The sequence below is a fragment of the Heloderma suspectum genome, chromosome 13 (assembly GCF_057233095.1).
Source record: "Heloderma suspectum isolate Gila_16-S chromosome 13, 16-S_ref, whole genome shotgun sequence".
In the NCBI taxonomy this organism is placed as follows: Eukaryota; Metazoa; Chordata; class Lepidosauria; order Squamata; family Helodermatidae; genus Heloderma; species Heloderma suspectum.
The window spans coordinates 2,970,411-2,987,899 of NC_139470.1; the positions used below are offsets into that span (position 1 = coordinate 2,970,411).

The window sequence follows — 17,489 nt, forward strand, 5'->3', positions numbered from 1 at the left end:
TTACAAACAAAAGGATGGATTCGTTCAATCTTGAACTGACCAAGGCCTGAATTCTCATCTTGCCCCCAAATGCCCCCTGTGCTACAATTAGCCTTTTAACGTCTTGTCCGGCACCAACAGGGTGTTTCCAAAAGTCTTAGAGCACAATCGTATGCAAGGCTTAGACAGAAAAAAAGTCCTACAACTCCCAGCATCCCCCATCAGCATGACTGGCTGAGGCATGCTGGGAGTTGTAGGGCCTTTTTCTGTCTGAGCATGCATAGGATTGCGCCTTTAATGCAGCAGGGGCAAGGGAGCAGGGAAACAGCCCCATATTTGATCAGCGATTGGAGATATGGCAGGGAACCTAGCATGCCAAACAGGGATGCAATGCCCTGTGGGCTGAAAGTTCCTCATTCCTGTTCTACAACCTAGTAAGAAATGAAATTCCACAGGCAAAGGAGCTTATGCGTCAAGTCAGTTCAAACCATGACACAGACCCACAAGACAAGGACTTACAATTTTATATGGACTGGATGTATTACAGCGATGTTCCACCTCTCCTGACAAAACACAAACACACACAAAATAACATCTTCTATTTCCTGGGCCTGAGAACGCTTTACATCTTTTTTTCCTGTAGTGCAGAATTCCCCAAGCTGCATTGGACTACTGCTCCTACCATCCCCAGCCAGCACTGATGGGAGTTGTAGTCTACCACCTGCAGAGGGCGGCAAGCTGGGGAATGCAGCTGCAGAGCGTGGGAAAATAGGTCACCCCCATCTTTAAGGCGGCGGCGGGGAAGGAGAAATTTGACTCCTGTTTTATATATGAGGAACTTGCAACCTTCACAGAGGCTAAACAAACAGCCCGACCATGCTGATAAATAAGATTTCTGGCATTCACAGCTGGCAGTGGCTTTATATTTAAACAGCGATGGAAACCAACCAACAGACAGCACACTGCCAGCTTTCGAGCTCCCATTCTCTAACTACGGTTAAGAAGAGATCAGGAGTTGCTACGATATCGTGTGCTCCTTTCCCTTCCCAGCACAAAATCCACCCCAATAATAAAAATAATAACACCACCATAGATTGTGAGCCTGCTTTCCAGGGTAAAATTACAAGACACTATTAAAAACAAAAACAAATACTAACAGATTTTTGGCCTATTTTTCAGGGTAAAAAGCCTCAAAGTAGACTACAACATACTTTAAAATACAAAATCAAACCCTAAACATAAACAATATTCAGTACATGAATTCTTAAAACAATAACTACGCTCCTAAGGCAGCCTTCTGCAAACGTGTGTGCTCCTGATTATTTGGACTAGCACGGCCTAAGCTCAGGAATTCTGGGTGCTGTCGTCCCAAAAAAACCCTAGAGCCACCTGGCCGGAGAAGTCTGGGTCCTAAGGCTTGCATCCACACCAGACCTATTCACAGTCAGTCCCATCTTCGCCAGGCTGGCTGGGAATGATGGGAGTTGTACTCCAAGACCTCTGGAGGGCACCTGGTTGGGGAAGGCTGTCTTACAACAATGCTGTAAGGTTGTCAGTATTATTATCCCCCACACTAGACACCAGGGAGGTCAAGGTGGAGAGTGTGGCTTGCCCAAGTCCAGCAAACAACAGTCGAATGGGGACCATCCAGCTCACTCCTGGCCACTATGCTCCACCACCTTCCAGCATTAGCATCCAAAGGGCGCTCGGTGTTCCAGCCCAGAGGGGGAGCCTACCTGGCCTGGAGGCCCCCTTTGCCTTGCGGCCCCATCACACCATAGCCCACCACAGCTCCTGCCATTTCCCAGGTAACAAACCTTGCCTATGCAGCTCTCCCAGTACCACCAGCGGTGCAACTGAGGAAGGCGGCAGCTGGGCCCCTGCAGCCTGCTATCTCTCACCCACCGTCGCCCTGCCAGGGCTCTCGCGTGGCGCACTAAACCCTTCCAGGCACACAGCTGCTGAACAAGATAGGGGGGCAGGCAGACGACCCTGCAGCACAGAGCATGCACGGCAGCACAAGGCAGTTTCACTGGGCTTCTGTGCCACGCAATGGTAATAATCGCTCCCTCTAACCGCGAACGCAAGTGCTGGGGGCCAACAGGGTCGGGGCCAAAGCAGGGCCACGGAGAAAGAAGAGGGGAGTAGGAATGTGCCTGGGGAATCCTGGCGTCTGCAGATGTACAAGTAAACACATGCGCACATCCCACTAATGGGGCAAAGGGGGAAATGGGGGGAGAGGTCCCACTTTCAATCCCCACGTTCACAGAATTCTTCAGGCGCAAGTGTTCAGAGAAATATATGCAAGAGGAAGAACGCTCAGTTACTTTAGCAAGGCCCTTCCCTTCTAGTTTCTCTTGCCAATACTCTGTACAGAGTGCTTTGGCTACTGGGTTGCATGGAAATGAAATGAAATGAATCAGTCAATAAATCCTTTTAACACCTTGAAGTGACCTGGAGCCTGCGGGGCGGGGGAGCTACGCCTACGCCAATTTGCATTTCAAAGAGGAAGCGTAACCCATCACCCTCACCTTCCCTGCACACCCCCGCTCACCTCCCAGCATCAAGCCGGTGAAGCCACGCAGTTCCGCGGGGCGGTGTGTGCTCGCAGTCGGAGGGTAAAGGGGAGGCCGAAACCACTGAATTCCCCCGTGCACACCTCCGAATCCCCATCTGGACCGCCCCACCCGGCCTGCAAGCGGGTCTTCCGGGTGCGGCAACTGCCGCTTTCGCTACCGCCGAGCTGGGGCGGGCGGGCTTACGGCCTGCGGGTTCTAGCTTCTCCGCTGCTAGAACCCGGAGGTGCGCCAGACCGGAGCCTGGTGCACAAACGCGCGCGCGCGGAACGAAAGAGCTCCGAGCCCAGGAATCTGCTTTAAGTACCGGAACTGAACCCAGCTCACCGCCCCTTGCAAGCAACCCCCCCCCCCCGGGTTACCCCCCGCTTTCTTCATCTCAGCAGCACAACCGAAGGCTGGAGGGGCGTCATGCCGTTGCTCTCATGGTCCAGTCGCTGGGAGACGACGGCGCGACGCCACGCGCGTTCAGACAGAAGAGAAGTCCTTCAACTCCCAGCACGCCCCAGTCAGCCAGTCGGGGAGTTGCGGGGCTTTCTCGCTGTCTGAACGTGCGAGGGGCCGCGCCCTTCGTCTCCCAGGGCTGCGCCAGGACGGCTGGCTGGCGAACGCTTGCGCTCGCGGGGCTTTTTTCCCTGTCTAAACGCGCGCAGCGTTGCACCCTTGCTTTATTCCGGAGGCGATCGTTCCGACTGCCCGAGGCGACTTGCACCACAGGCACAGGCTGCCTTAAAAGCAAACACCACCTGAAAACCGGAACAAGCCATGCCGGCTCCGTTACTCCCAAGCCGTAAAGGATGTTGCTTTAAAAAAAATCGGCGTCCGACCTTGGGGACGGGCCGGGGAGCGGGGGCGGAGCGGAGCCCGCGGAAGAGCGGCGACCGACTCCGCGGGGCCGCTGTCAAGGTGAACACGAGGCGGACTTCGCCGCAAGCTCCTCCTCGCTCCGCAGGCGGCGTCCGAGACGCGCGGCGAGTGTCGGGCGGGGACAGCACCGAGAAGGCCCGGGCGGGCGGGGGAGGCCGCCGCTGCTTGCGAGAGTCCGGCGGGCGGGGCCGCGGCGGGTCGCGCGCGGCTGCGGGCTCGTGCGGCGCGGGCGGCGGGCGTTTCTCGCGCCGCGCTGCGCCCCCGCCCCGGCTTCTGCAGGGCGCCGAGGCCGCGCACCCAGCGGGGGCGGGCGCCGGCCCCGCTCGCCGCCCCGCGCCCCCCGCGCCCGCGCCGCCGCTGCGCCCGCCGCTTCCCCTTCCCGCGCGCGACGAGGGCCGGGCCGGGCCGGGAAACCGCCGGAGGGCGGGCAGGAGCGGAGGGCGCCTTCGCGCAGTCCGGAGCAGCGAGGCCGCGGGGCCAGCCCGCTGCCCCGCGCGGCGACCCCAGGCAGCGCCCTGACGGGTGGCTGCCCGGCCTCGTCTGGAGCGCCTCCAGTCCGGCGGAGCCCCGCCGCCCCAGGCACCTCAGGAGGTGGCGGGGGCAGCAGAAGTGTCCCACTCCTCGGCCCCCGTGGACCACCACGCCAGGCCTCCCTGTCCTGCGCTCTCTCCCGGAGCGTGCTCAAGGCCATATTCATTGCATCAGTGAGGCTATCTAGCCATCTCATCCTCTGCCGTCCCCTTCTCCTTTTGCCTTCAGTCTTTCCCAGCATCAGGGTCCTTTCCAGAGAGTTTTCTCTTCGCATTAGGTGGCCAAAATATTGGAGCTTCAGCCTCAGTATCTGTCCTTCCAAGGAGCACTCAGGGTTGATTTCCTTGAGGATGGACTGATTGGACCTCCTTGCAGTCCAGGGGACTCGTAAGAGTCTTCTCCAGCACCACAGTTCGAAAGCATCGATTCTTCGGCGCTCAGCCTTCCTTATAGTCCAGCTCTCACAACCATACGTTGCTACTGGGAAAACGACAGCTTGGATTAGACGGACCTTTGTCGGCAAGGTGATGTCTCTGCTTCTTACTATGCTGTCTAGGTTGGCCATAGCTTTCCTCCCCAGGAGCAAGCGTCTTTTAATTTCATGGCTACAGTCACCGTCTGCGGTGATCTTGGAGCCCAAGAAAGTAAAATCTGTCACTGCTTCCATTTCTTCCCCTTCCATATGCCAGGAAGTGATGGGGCCAGATGCCATGATCTTCGTTTTTTTAATGTTGAGTTTCAAACCAGCTTTTGCACTCTCCTCTTTCACCCTCAACAAGAGGCTCTTGAGATCCTCTTCGCTTTCTGCCATTGGGGTGGTATCGTCTGCATATCGGAGGTTGTTGATAATTCTCCCGGCAATCTTAATTCCGACCTGTGATTCATCCAACCCGGCGTTTCTCATGATGTACTCTGCATATAAGTTAAATAAGCAGGGTGACAATATGCAGCCTTGTCGTACTCCTTTCCCAATTTTGAACCACGCGGTTGTTCCATGTCCGGTTCTTACTGTTGCTTCTTGACCCTCGTACAGGTTTCTCAGGAGACAGGTAAGGTGATCTGGTACTCCCATCTCTTTCAGAATTTGCCACAGTTTGTTCTGATCCACACAATCAAAGGCTTTAGCATAGTCATTGAAGCAGAAATAGACTTTTTCTGGAATTCTCTGGCTTTCTCCATGATCCAGCAAAAGTTGGCAATTTGATCTCTAGTTCCTCTGCCTCTTTGAAACCCAGCTTGTACTTCCGGTAGTTCTCAGTTTGCATGCTGCTGAAGCCTAGCTTGTACGATTTTGAGCATAACCTTGCTGGCATGTGAAATGAGCGCAATTGTGCAGTAGTTTGAACACTCTTTGGCGTTGCCCTTCTTTGGAACTGGAATGTAAACTGACCTTTTCCAGTCTTGTGGCCACTGTTGAGTGTTCCAAATTTGTTGGCATATTGAGTGCAGCACTTTAACAGCATCATCTTTTAGGATTTTAAATAGCTCAGCTAGAATACTGTCATCTCCGCTAGCTTTGTTGTTAGTAATGCTTCCTAAGGCCCACTTGACTTCACTCTCGAGGATGTCCGGCTCAAGTTCAGTGGCCACACCATTCTGGCTATCAGAGGCATTCAGATCTTTCCTGTATAGTTCTTCTGTGTATTCTTTCCACCTCTTCGTAATCTCTGCTTCTGTTAGGTCCCTGCCTTCTTTGTCCTTTATCCTGCCCGTCTTTGCACAAAACGTTCCCTTGAGATCTCCGATTTTCTTGAAGAGATCTCTAGTCTTTCCCATTCTGTTGTTTTCCTCGATTTCTTTGCATTGTTCATTTAAGAAGGCCTTCTTGTCTCTCCTTGCTATTCTCTGGAACTCTGCATTCAGTTGGATAGATCTTCCCCTTTCTCCCTTGCTTTTTGCTTCCCTTCTTTCCTCAGCTACTTGTAAAGCCTCATCAGACAGCCACTTTGCTTGCTTGCATTTCTTTTTCTTGGGGATGGATTGAGTTGCTGCCTCCTGAACAGTGTTACGGACCTCCGTCCATAGTTCCTCAGGCACTCTGTCTATCAGGTCTAATCCCTTAAATCTATTCCTCACCTCCACTGTATATTCATAAGGGATATGATTTAGGTCATACCTGAATGGTTTAGTGGTTTTCCCTACGTTCTTCAATTTAAGCCGAAATTCTGCAAGAAGCAGCTCATGATCTGAGCCACAGTCAGCTCCAGGTCTTGTTTTTACTGACTGTATAGAGCTTCTCCATCTTTGGCTGCAAAGGACATAATCCATCTGATTTCGATATTGACCATCTGGTGACGTCCATGTGTAGAGTCGTCTCTTGTGCTGTTGGAAGAGAGTGTTTGCTATGATCCGCGTGTTCTCTTGGCAAAACTCGATTAGCCTTTGTCCTGCTTCATTTTGTACACCAAGGCCATGCTTGCCTGTTATCCCGGTGACTTCTTGACTTCCTGCTTTAGCATTCCAATCCCCTATGATGAAGAGGACATCTTTTTTTGGTCTTAGTTCTAGAAGGTGTTGTAGGTCTTCATAGAACCGATCAACCTCAGCTTCTTCGGCATCAGTGGTTGGGGCATAGACTTGAATTACTGTGATGTTGAATGGTTTGCCTTGGATTCGTACTGAGATCATTCTATCGTTTTTGAGATTGTACCCCAGTACTGCTTTTCCCACCCTTCTGTTGACTATAAGTGCTACTCCATTTCTTCTAAGGGATTCTTGCCCACAGTAGTAGATATGATGGTCACCTGAATTAAATTCGCCCATGCATGCCCATTTTAGTTCGCGGATTCCCAAGATGCCGATGTTCAGTCTTGCCATCGCATGTTTGACCACCTCCAGCTTACCTTGATTCCTTGATCTGACATTCCAGGTTCCTAAACAATATTGTTCTTTACAGCATCGGATTTTCTTTTCACCACCAGACACATCCACAGCTGAGTGTCCTTTCGGCTTTGGCCCAGCCGCTTCACTCTTTCTGGCGCTACTTGGAAATGTCCTCTGCTCTTCCCCAGTAGTATATTGGACACCTTCTGACCTGAGGGGCTCATCTTCCGGCGTCATCTCTTTTAGCCTTGTGATACGTTCCATGGGGTTTTCTTGGCAAGAATACTGGAGTGGGTTGCCATTTCCTTCTCCAGTGGACCACATTTTGTCAGAACTCTCTGCCATGACCTGTCCGTCTTGGGTGGCCCTGCACGGCATAGCTTATGGCTCCACTGAGTTATGCAAGCCCCTTTGCCACAACAAGGCAGTGATCCATGAAGGGGAACAGAAGTGTGGTTGCCCTTTATTCAAAGCAGCGGATCCAGGAGGAATCACACAAGTCGTGGGAATACGAGAACCACCCTCGCGTGTCAGACCGCAGGACCATCTGGTCCCAGGGCCTGGGTGTTTCCAAACTAGGCTTTCATTGCACTATTTCCTTGGCACATTCACAGAATTTTACGGGGGGGCAGACGACAATGCCTCCCAGTCGGAGCCCTCCCGTGTCTTTCCCAACACTCCTTCCATCTTTTTTCTTCTGGCAGAAAATCCTTGAAGGAGAAAGAGGCGGAATAGCAGCACGGTGCCTCCCGCTTGGGAGCACTAAGAGCCCCACTCCGGGAAGCAGCCTCAGCCGATGGCCAGGTGCCTCCAGGGCGCATGGCAATAGCCACCCCCACTGCGGTTTGAGACAGACGCAAGCCATTCGCCTGACGCAGCATAGTTTTTACAGGCCCAGGGAAGGCGTGGGTTGCTCCCTGTGGGGAGGCTGGGGAGAACGTGCAGTGCAACAAATGTCTTCTTCGCAACCCCCCCAAGAGCTAGATGGGCTCACCTCCGCGTGCAGCGTCTCCGGGCCGGTGGAGCTCCTCCGCCATTGATAGGTCACCACGTGCAAAGATGCGGTCGTAAACTAGCAAGAGGATGACTAAATAAGTGCCTGCCCAAGCGAGGGTCGGTTATCGGCTGAGAAACTGTCCTTGGGCCAAAGCAGGCCCATTGTACTCGGCCCTTCACATCTGCTGATAAACAATCATCAGCTTGGCAACAGCTTGTCACTAATTTAATGCAACTAGGGGCTACTTTGGTATGATTTTTAAAAATGTGTTTTAAAACATTTCCTAGGTTTTATAAACATCTATTGCACATTGCTTTGGAAAGGTTATCTATTTTTTGTAAGGGGGATATGAATCTTTGAAATAAATAATAATCTGAGGATGTGAGAAACAAGCAAACAAACTGCTGGATCCTTCCACACAGGATTCCAGGTTTCAGACTTTGAACCTGTCGCGCCTCTCCTTCCTCATCCTCCCCTTGTTATCCAGCTCTTAGGAAATTGCAATGCTTTATGAATGTGAACTTTAAAAAAATACGTAAGCAGAGAATTGGACTTGCATTTTATAGGAGGGGGGAAATGCAAGCTTTGTGTGAATGCGGTTCCAGTTTTAATCACCCAAATCTAACCATTTCAGGCACTCAAAACTTGCACAGACATCATAGCTGCATAGAACCAGCCTTAAAAGATCCTTGCAGGACCCAATATCAGCTCATCTCAGTACACTCGCAGAAGTTGTGACATCTTCTACAGAGAGGAGTGGGCCATGGATCACCTCAAAGGGTGATCCATTCCAGTACTGAATGGAAATGCTTTGTGTTTTAAGCCAAAACCACTCAATGGAACCAACTGGATTTTCAAGCCAAGCTCACTGGCTGATCCAATCAGGACCATTGCTGCTGTCCTGTGCTGAATTTCTTAAACAAAAATGTCCCATATTGTGCCAAAAATGTACGCCATCGCTAACAGGATGACCACATCTTTTTCATCCTATGTATTTCTGTCTTTCAAAGATGCATTACCCACTTTCCAATGTTGAAGTTAAAACATTTCCAGAGCAGAACACAATAAAACTCCAGGTGATGATTGTTACAAGTCTAAAAAATCCCAACGTCTCAAGAAGTGAAAAAACTGAAAGCAACAAAAGCAGCAAAATAAAATACTAGATAAAACAGCAAGTCAGAATCAAAACCACTGTTTGCAAGCAAGAAAACAAACAGAAACTCAGGCAGTTGGGAAAGGTCTTGACTTGGTGCCTAGAATTTAACAGAAAAGGTGCCAGGTGCACTTTTCTAAGGAGGGTGTTCCATTAATGGGGTGCCACCACTGAAAAAGCCCTATCCCAGTTGCCACCCACCTCACCTGTGAAAGCAGCACATTATTAGGCATATTGTGGAGTCTTTCCTCTGCAAAATGTCAGGGAGGAAACTTCCTTATTCTTTCCCCAGTCCAACAAGAAGGGCTTCGCCACACCAGGCCTTATATTCTGCAACTTACCGGGGCTTCTACTTCCAGGTCCTTTGCAGGATTAAGATTGGCTCCTGACATGGGCTGTTTTTTATGGGCTGGCTGTCTTGGCAAATTCTCAGCAAGTTCTATATATTTCATTTTACAGCCACTAGATAGTGTGATTATAGCGCAACTCTGCAATTTCACACAGCCATTAAAACAGACTTTCATTTGTTACTGCATTATCTCCGATCTTTTAAAAAGCGGGATAAAGGTCAAAAAGCACAGGCGACGCCCTGGAGGCTGACGACGTTGTGTAAAGGACCTGCAAACTTCTGTGAGTGACCAATCACAAGTGGGCAATAAAAGCCTCCTGTAGAAATGCTCAGTCTTGAGCAGAAATGCTGGAGGAAATGTGCTGAAAAGAGGGCAGAGGCAAGAAATGTAATGCCTGGGACCATCAATAGGAAAACTGCAATACTTCCATGAAACAGAAGAGGGGAACACCTCCGAGTAAGTTAAAAACACACACACACAGATTCTTAGTTAAACAAGGAGTGTTGACAGAAGCAGTACATGGATCCATTCAAAAAGAAGAGGATCTTCTGTTTTGAATCTTCCAATAATATTCTGGTTTAGTCTGGAGATTTGCGTTCTCATGTCTGGTCTGTTTGCTTTACATGTTTGGCTGCAAACGCAGCAGCGAAGTGGGGGAAGAGAGAACTAAGAACAGAGAAACAGGCAAAATGGGACTGAGCATTCACGAGCCAGGGAGGGATGACAAGAAGAGAAATCTAATGTAGCTTCTAAAGAACAGCTGGAAATAATTCAGCGCCCTCCACTCAGAGCAAGTGGCCAAGACTAACACGGTGGGTTATAGATAACAAAAAAAATGCAGAATACTTTCGCTCTGGGAGCCTGTTGAGAAACTATATCTAGGAGTGCCCCCAATTTTAATCCAAAAAAACGACCTACACTCCAGGCATCAAATATTTGTAAGGCAAAGACCTAGACAGAATCCAAGGGCAGCAGGAGGGGAACACCTTTATGATGGTGGTATAATGGTAAATTATAAGTGCGGGTGCAGTCCCTATAGCCACGCCCTAAAGGGAAAAAAAAATGCAGGCAGCTGGCTTGCTCTGGATCTCTGTATGGGGGGGGGTGGTGGATGAGAGAGAGGTCTTTTGTAAAGCAAATGGCTCTTAATTACCCATTCAAGACCAAGCTATTACAAAATACTTTGCATTTCAACAGGGAAAGCTCACAACAGTATATTACACCAAGCTGGAGGAGCTTGGATTCTTTGGTTGTGTTGGGCACAAAACAGATTTTAAATTGTATCCAGAGCTACTGGGATGAAAGAAACAAATATTTGTTATATTTGTGAAAATATAAAAGCCAAAACCTATTTTTAAATTCTTTAATAAAAGCAATGTTTAAAGGATAGGTAGGATATTATTATTATTATTTGTATACTACCCAATAGCTGAAGCTCTCCGGGCGGTTTACAAAAACATTAAAAATACAATATACAGAGATTAAAAACCATTTATATTTTAAAAAAACCCACATAAACAGACAATATACACAAAAGAAACCTATATCTAAAACAACTTCAAACAATCTCAAAAGCAAACAATCTTAACCATAAGACATTCTAGGATCTATTAAAACTTATCATATGCTGCAGAATGCCTGGGAGAAGAGAAAGGTCTTGACCTGGCACCGAAAAGATAACAATGTTGGTGCCAGGTGGGCCTCATCAGGCAGATCATTCCATAATTTGGGGGCCACCACCAAGGATATGGCTTCTTACGGCAGTTGCACAAGCAAAAGCAGGGGGCTGGAATACATTTCTGCCCATACTACACCAAGGGCACAATCCTATGCATGTTTAGACAGAAAAGCCTCCTACGTGGGGAATGCTGGGAGTTGTAGGACTTTTCTCTGTCCAAACATGCATAGGAGTGCACCTCAGTTTATGTAGGGAAAAGTTAGGGACAAATCGCCTAATTAAGATGATGCTCTCCAGCCCCTCTGCAGGGTTTGAAGAGGTTGCTCATGAAGGAGGGTAGTGTTTGGCAGCCATGACATTAGCTCCACCCGGAGCCAGAAGAAAGGTGGGGCTCTACCCACTTCAGCAACAAGCTCCACCCACAGTGCTGCATCATGCGCTGTGGCCAGGACATTCTGACAGAAGTGGGCGGAGACACTCCGCCCATGTCATGCGGTAGGAATATATTTCTTAGAAAATGTATATAGGCCGCCCTTCTAATGCGTTTTGCATTGCCCAGGGGAGCACGCAGCAAATAGACCCACGAGACCACAGCAGTGCATACGCCAGAGGCACAGCACATAAAAGCAATTAGAATAGGGGATCGCCGCACAAAAACCTCCACCCAGCAGGTCGATGCCAGAATAAGTTTTAAACAAGCAGGGAAAAGTAAGAGGAGGGAATCAAAGGGCGAGAGATTTGGTAAACTAGGTGCATTCTAACGTCCCAGCAAGCCGTGCCTTGGCCACAGATGGGAAGCAGTCTCATACCAGGACAGAAGATTGCTCCATTTAGCCCAGCATTGCCCACTCTGCCTAGCAAAGGACCTCCATGTTCCCATGCAGAGAAGCGTCTACCCCGACACCTTCTATCTGATCCTTTTAACTGGAGATGCTGGGGTTTGAGCCTGGGACTTTCTGCACGCAAAGCAGGGGCTCCATCGATGACATACAGGCCCTCCCTTATGCAACACGGTGTTATGGACAGAAATGAAACAGGGTGAAGCTTCAGCTGAATTCCCCACCCCCACCCCCAGACTTGCCCTAGAGTGGCCTTTCCCCAACCTGGTGTTCTCCACATGTGTGGGACTGCAACTCCCATCATTCCCGGCCAGCATGGTCTGGGAATGATGGGAGTTGCAGTCCCACACATCTGGAGGACACCAGGTCAGGGAAAGGCTGCTCCAGAGCTTGTCACACCTCAGTTTCCACTCATAACAGCACAACTACCAAAATAGCAAGCTTTCTTGGATAAGGAACTCCGTATGCTCCCAGAAACTAGGGGGCAACAGAGAACGTCCTGTTGCGTGATCAGTTCCGATTTCCTGCTCCCTCCCCTTCCTCTTCCTCCACAACAAACACCATATGGTCATTCCAGAAAGGAAGCCAGTAACCATATTTCATGCCTTTGCTTGCTTACACTCACGCACCCAGCTTTAGGCGGTGCTTGTAGTTGAACAGTGTTAGCCTTCTCTGATGATGTGTATAAAAGCACTCCTAAAGTAAGTTGATTTGAACTAGCTCTAGCCTACATTTATTGCTTCCGGTACTAAATGCTGCATTGCAACAATTTCTCTATATAAAGCAACTCTGCTGTAAGTCACACTAGACTTTCCAACAAACTTTCCCCACCCACTACATACCTCACTCTGGTATGTCCAGGGGAACAAGACCAAGCAAGCCAATTTGTGCCACCATGTTGCTTACCTCATGATCACATTGGATGCTGACAGGGAAGCCAGTGAAGAGGAATCCACGGAGGATGTGGAACCGATGCTGGCCAAACTGCTCCTCCGCCTGCTGGCCATTCTAAAGGATCCAGCCATGAGCTCGTCATCGGAAGAGTTGTCTTCAAAAGAGCCCAGCACAAACTTGGCCATCACTTGCCGCTTTATTTGCACCTGGCTGATCTCCGGCTCTTCCCACGAGAGGGACTTCATTTGCCTCAGCAAGTGGCTCGAGGAAGGGCCAACAACCCGGCCCAAAGGCCTCATGGAATCGGCGGCCTGCAGTCCTTGGGGCTGCGAACACTCCGAGGCCGAATGGGGAATCGGGGGCTTGGACTGGCAAATGGGGTGTTCCGGCTTAGGGGCAGTCACGGAAGTCTGGTTGCTTGGAGGGGGCTGCTGGGAGGGGCCCATGGAGGCCTGGCCGGGCCCTGCCGAAGGGGCTTGTGTTCCCAAAGCCTCTGGGGGCAGGAGTGGTGACGCCCGAGAAGGCAGCTCCTGGGCTTCTGAAGTAACCAGCTGCTCAGGCTCCATCTCTCTCTGGTTAACTGAGGGACACTTTGCCATCTTGGTCCAAACCAACCACATCACAATGAGCAGGGACACAAAAGCCAGCAGAACCATTCAGAAGTCCTAGAAATAAGGAGAAGATAAATGCGTTTCACGTGTGCCAGGAGGAAGCGCGCACAGACACACAAACGTCCAGCCAGCCTTGGGGCACTGTCAGGACCTCAGACCTGGGAGTCCTGCCTGTTAATCCAAGATATGTGGCTGCAGTGGAGGGTACCCTGAATTAATTCCACTTCAAATTAAAAAACATTGTTTGGATTCCCAGAGAACTAGCAGCAAAGCGGGCAATCGCATCATAAGCAAAAGAGTGGTTTCGTTTATTGACTGATGGATTTAAACTACTTATATCCCGCCTGATATCATGAGATCTCTAAGCAGTTTACATAAGAAATACATAAAATGCAATATAAACACCAATGTTAGCACAATAATAAATACATTAAAATGCTGCAAAAATAGTAAAGCAGAGCAATGCAATTATAAGTCAGTGAAAGCTGACTACAGCTCGCCACAGTTTCCACTGCTTGGACCACACATCAAAGAGGGTTCCCGCATGTGGGAGCCGCTACCAAATGTGCCATTACCTGGTGAGATGCTGTTGGACTTCCTGATGTGTTATCCATTCCGCTCCCCGCCCCCCCCCCCCAGCTTATGAGCAATTTAAGTGCTCTTTAACTGCCCAAAGGCGTTTTTAAAAAGCCCGAGGAACCTGGTAGTTTAGGCACCTTAAAATCTCACACTACTGACACCTCAGAATTGGAAGTATTTCTTTCCAGAGCTGACCCAACCGTCAAGTTAGAGAGAATCAGCAGGAATGGTGTGGTTCAGATTCATACACAAACACAGAGACCCAACAGCAAGCACCTCCAAAATCGTAAAATTGCTGTCCAAGACCGTAATGTAAATACACAACGCAGCCATAATCCTTCGCTTTAAGAAAACAATCCACCTCTTATTTTATACTGTGCCCAATAGAATCCCCTTGCCAGAGGCCTGACTTAGCGCTTTGGTCCTCCCATGGCCGTCTGGTGCGTAATGCGGCCGAGTCAAAGGGGTTCTTGAAACACAAGCTATTTTTATTCTCTAAAAACAGCACCTTGGTAACAGGGAGGCTGCCGAGCCGGCTGCAATCCTGCAACACGGCCTGCTTATGAGGCAATCTACCCCCCTGCCGTGACGCTCTAACCTCCCATGGCCTTGCGAAAGACACGGCCCTCTGTATCTCAACACTTGATACGCCTGTAGGTCTCAAGCAACACAGCTGCAGAGAGCATCAGGTGACCTTTCTCCCACAGCTAAGGGAAAGCAAGCAGCAAACGCTTTGAGTCTCTTTTTAAGGGCCCGAGGATGCATCCAAAGCCAATATGGGAGCCGGACGTGGAAGGCTCTTGGGTCTTGCTCCTCTGCCTTGGACTCGCCACTTATCCTTGGGAAAATCGCCCACTTTTCAGGCACGGAAGCAGTGGCAGAGATGTGCGACTCTGACAAAGAGTTCTGGAGAACTCGAAAGCTTGCACAAGTTTGTGGAATTTTGGTTGATGCAAATCAAGGTATTACACAACTGTGGAGTTTGGATTTTTATTTCTTTTCCCTGGACCAGCACATCTGTCCTTGTTCTTTGTTTTTTTTTTTTTAACAGGCTTTTGAACACTGGTTCCTAGTCCTCTGACCCACCTCGGCCCGCAAGCTCATCTAGTACAAAATGCATGTTCCATCCCGCACAAAGCGCACTATAGGTGGCCAATTCACTTCCAGTATCCCAATTCAAGGTGCTGTCGTTTTTGTGCATGTGGATTTAACATTGTTTATATCCAAGCCCCTTGGAGTTCAACTGGACTTGCTCACAAAAAAGTGCATATACAGGATTGCAGCCTCAAGTGTTATCAAAATGGAATAGTCTTGCTTGTCAAGCAAATGTTTGACAACATCCGTTGTACAGAGAAAAAAAAGACATCAAATTACAATTAACCATCAACAGATAAAATAAAAACAAAAGATCACAGAATTAAAGGAATGACTAGACCCACAGCCATTCTATTATATATCAAAAGGTATTTAAGAGGCACCATTAGGGTTCTGTTTTGTTAAGGGTGAAATCATCAACAGAAATATACAAATATATTAGCATCATAGAGACAAAAAATTGTGAGATGGTACTATGTCTGACAACAGTGTAAGATTTAAGTAGCTGGGGAGTGTTTTGCCTTTCTGGGGGATTCAATATGTGCTTTTTTAGAAGGTGCTGGTTTTAACCAAGAAATCCCTAAAGAGCTATCAGGAAGCTCATCAGGACATATTACTAAGAGCAGGTCAGCTGTGCTTTGGATCCCCAGCTAAATAATTAACCCAACTTTCTTTGATTTAAAATCAAGGTGATTGGTTCTTGCTCAAGGTGATTTACAGACATTAAGGGCACAATCCTATGCATGTTTGGACATAGAAATGTCCTACAACTCCCAGCATACCTCAGGCAGCCATGCTAGCTGGGGTATGCCAGCTGGGGCTTGTAGGCCTTTTTTCTGTGTAAGGATGCATAGGATTGCACCCTAAATGAAATCTTTATCAAAGTTGAAAGCAAGCCTAAAATAATAACAGTTAAACATCTGAAACAGTCATTTGCTTTAAAGTATAAAGCAGCCTTCCCCAACCTGGTGCCCTTCAGATGTGTTGGACTACACTTCCCATAATCCCCAGCAGCTGGCTGGGAGAATATGGGATGTAGTCCCACACATCTGCGGGGCACCAGGCTGGGGAAGGCTGATATAAGGTGATGCATATGTATTTGAAGGTAGCATTATAATATCACACACACACACAAACACACACACTCTGCAGCAAGAAGCAAAGCATTCCAAGACCTGTGTAAGTCTTGGTGGATTTGCTGTTCTTATTCTGTATATGAGAAAAACAAAACCAAATTCCAGTGACTGGTGATTGCAGCCCACTTTTAACTGCTGAAGAGGAAATGAAGGTTATAAACAGCTACTAGACACGATGGCTATCTACTCCTTCCCGTGTCGGAGGCAGCAACGTGCCTCTGAATTCCAGGTGCTGGGGACACGACTGAGAGGGTGCTCCTGGGCTCGTGTCCCGCTTGTGGGCTTCCCATTGGGGCATCTGCATGGCCAAACAGAATGCTGCACTAGACAGGTCTTTGGGCCGATCCAGCAAGGCACCTCTGATGTTCTTATGATGGCAGCCTGAATCCCAAATATAGCCAAGGGCAGACTTTGAAAGTGCTGTGAGGCAGCACCACCATCCTGCTGAATTTTCTCCCTGCCCGCACGCCCCATTTGAAAGTTCCGTGAGACAGATACTTGCCTTTTCTTTCTACCATATCGAAAAGATTAACCAAACAGAAAGGCTAGCTTTATCCAGGTTTTTTGCCACTTACCAGACCATTCTTATCAAGGTTCATCTTCTCTCTGCCTTCACACTTGTTGTGCCATCTACAAACTTGCTTTCCACAGTCCCCGAAAGCTAGATTGTTATCACACCTCACTAGACTCGAAACTAACTGATGGATGTTGGAGTATGAACTTGGCAGCGGTTATCGGGAAGAACAAACTTTAGATTAAATCAGTCCTGCCAGGCCAAAAAAAGAAAAGGGAAAAAAACTGCTCCTCTTTATTTCCATGTTAACATCACCAGTGCTGAAGCAAAGTTAACAAGATATGACAACAACATGCAGCTGCTACTGTATCTGAAGCCTTCATTAGCCCAACCTGGCACCGTGCACTAAACGCAGAAGCAGGGACGGATTTTGGGAAGGTTCTAGAAGATATCGGCTCATCAAGGAATAGCTGAAAACGGAGAGCAACTGATGCAAATCACTTTTTAAAGCCACCTAAACCAGCTTTCCCTGAACTGATGCCTTCCAGATGTTTTGGATGACAATTCCCAGAATTCCTGAACTTTGGCCATGTTAGCTAGGGCTGATGAGAACTGAAATCCAAAACATGGGGGGGGGCACCAGGTTCAGGAAGGCTGGCAGAAACCATTCCCTATGGCTGTGTCTACAAAAAACAGTTTCTTGAGATTCTCAGATTTCTCTCTTATATTAGAAAGAGAGCGCACATGCAAGTTCCTAGCTCATATGGTGGGTACTTTTGCTGGTTTTCTTTCTTCATTTAAAAGCTTCTTTCACCAAGCTTTGGATTTTTCTACTGCTTATACTGCAATCCAATGCACTTTTACTCA

At 48.8% G+C, this 17,489-nt stretch overlaps 1 protein-coding gene across 10 annotated transcripts in view; it reads right to left on the reverse strand.

The window, feature by feature from the left end:
- ACACB (acetyl-CoA carboxylase beta) overlaps nt 1-13,352 on the reverse strand; it is an 81,945-nt gene extending 68,593 nt beyond the window's left edge. For 5 of the 10 annotated variants that reach the window (XR_014785780.1, XR_014785781.1, XM_084820155.1 and 2 more), the window contains exon 1: nt 12,700-13,352. Coding sequence is in view for 4 of the 10 variants with exons in the window: in XM_084820155.1 (XP_084676281.1) it covers nt 12,700-13,343 (644 nt within the window). In the remaining 6 variants the exon portion in view is untranslated. The other 5 variants (XM_084820156.1, XM_084820160.1, XM_084820161.1 and 2 more) reach the window with 5 other exon arrangements.
- Nucleotides 13,353-17,489: the final 4,137 nt, after the last annotated feature.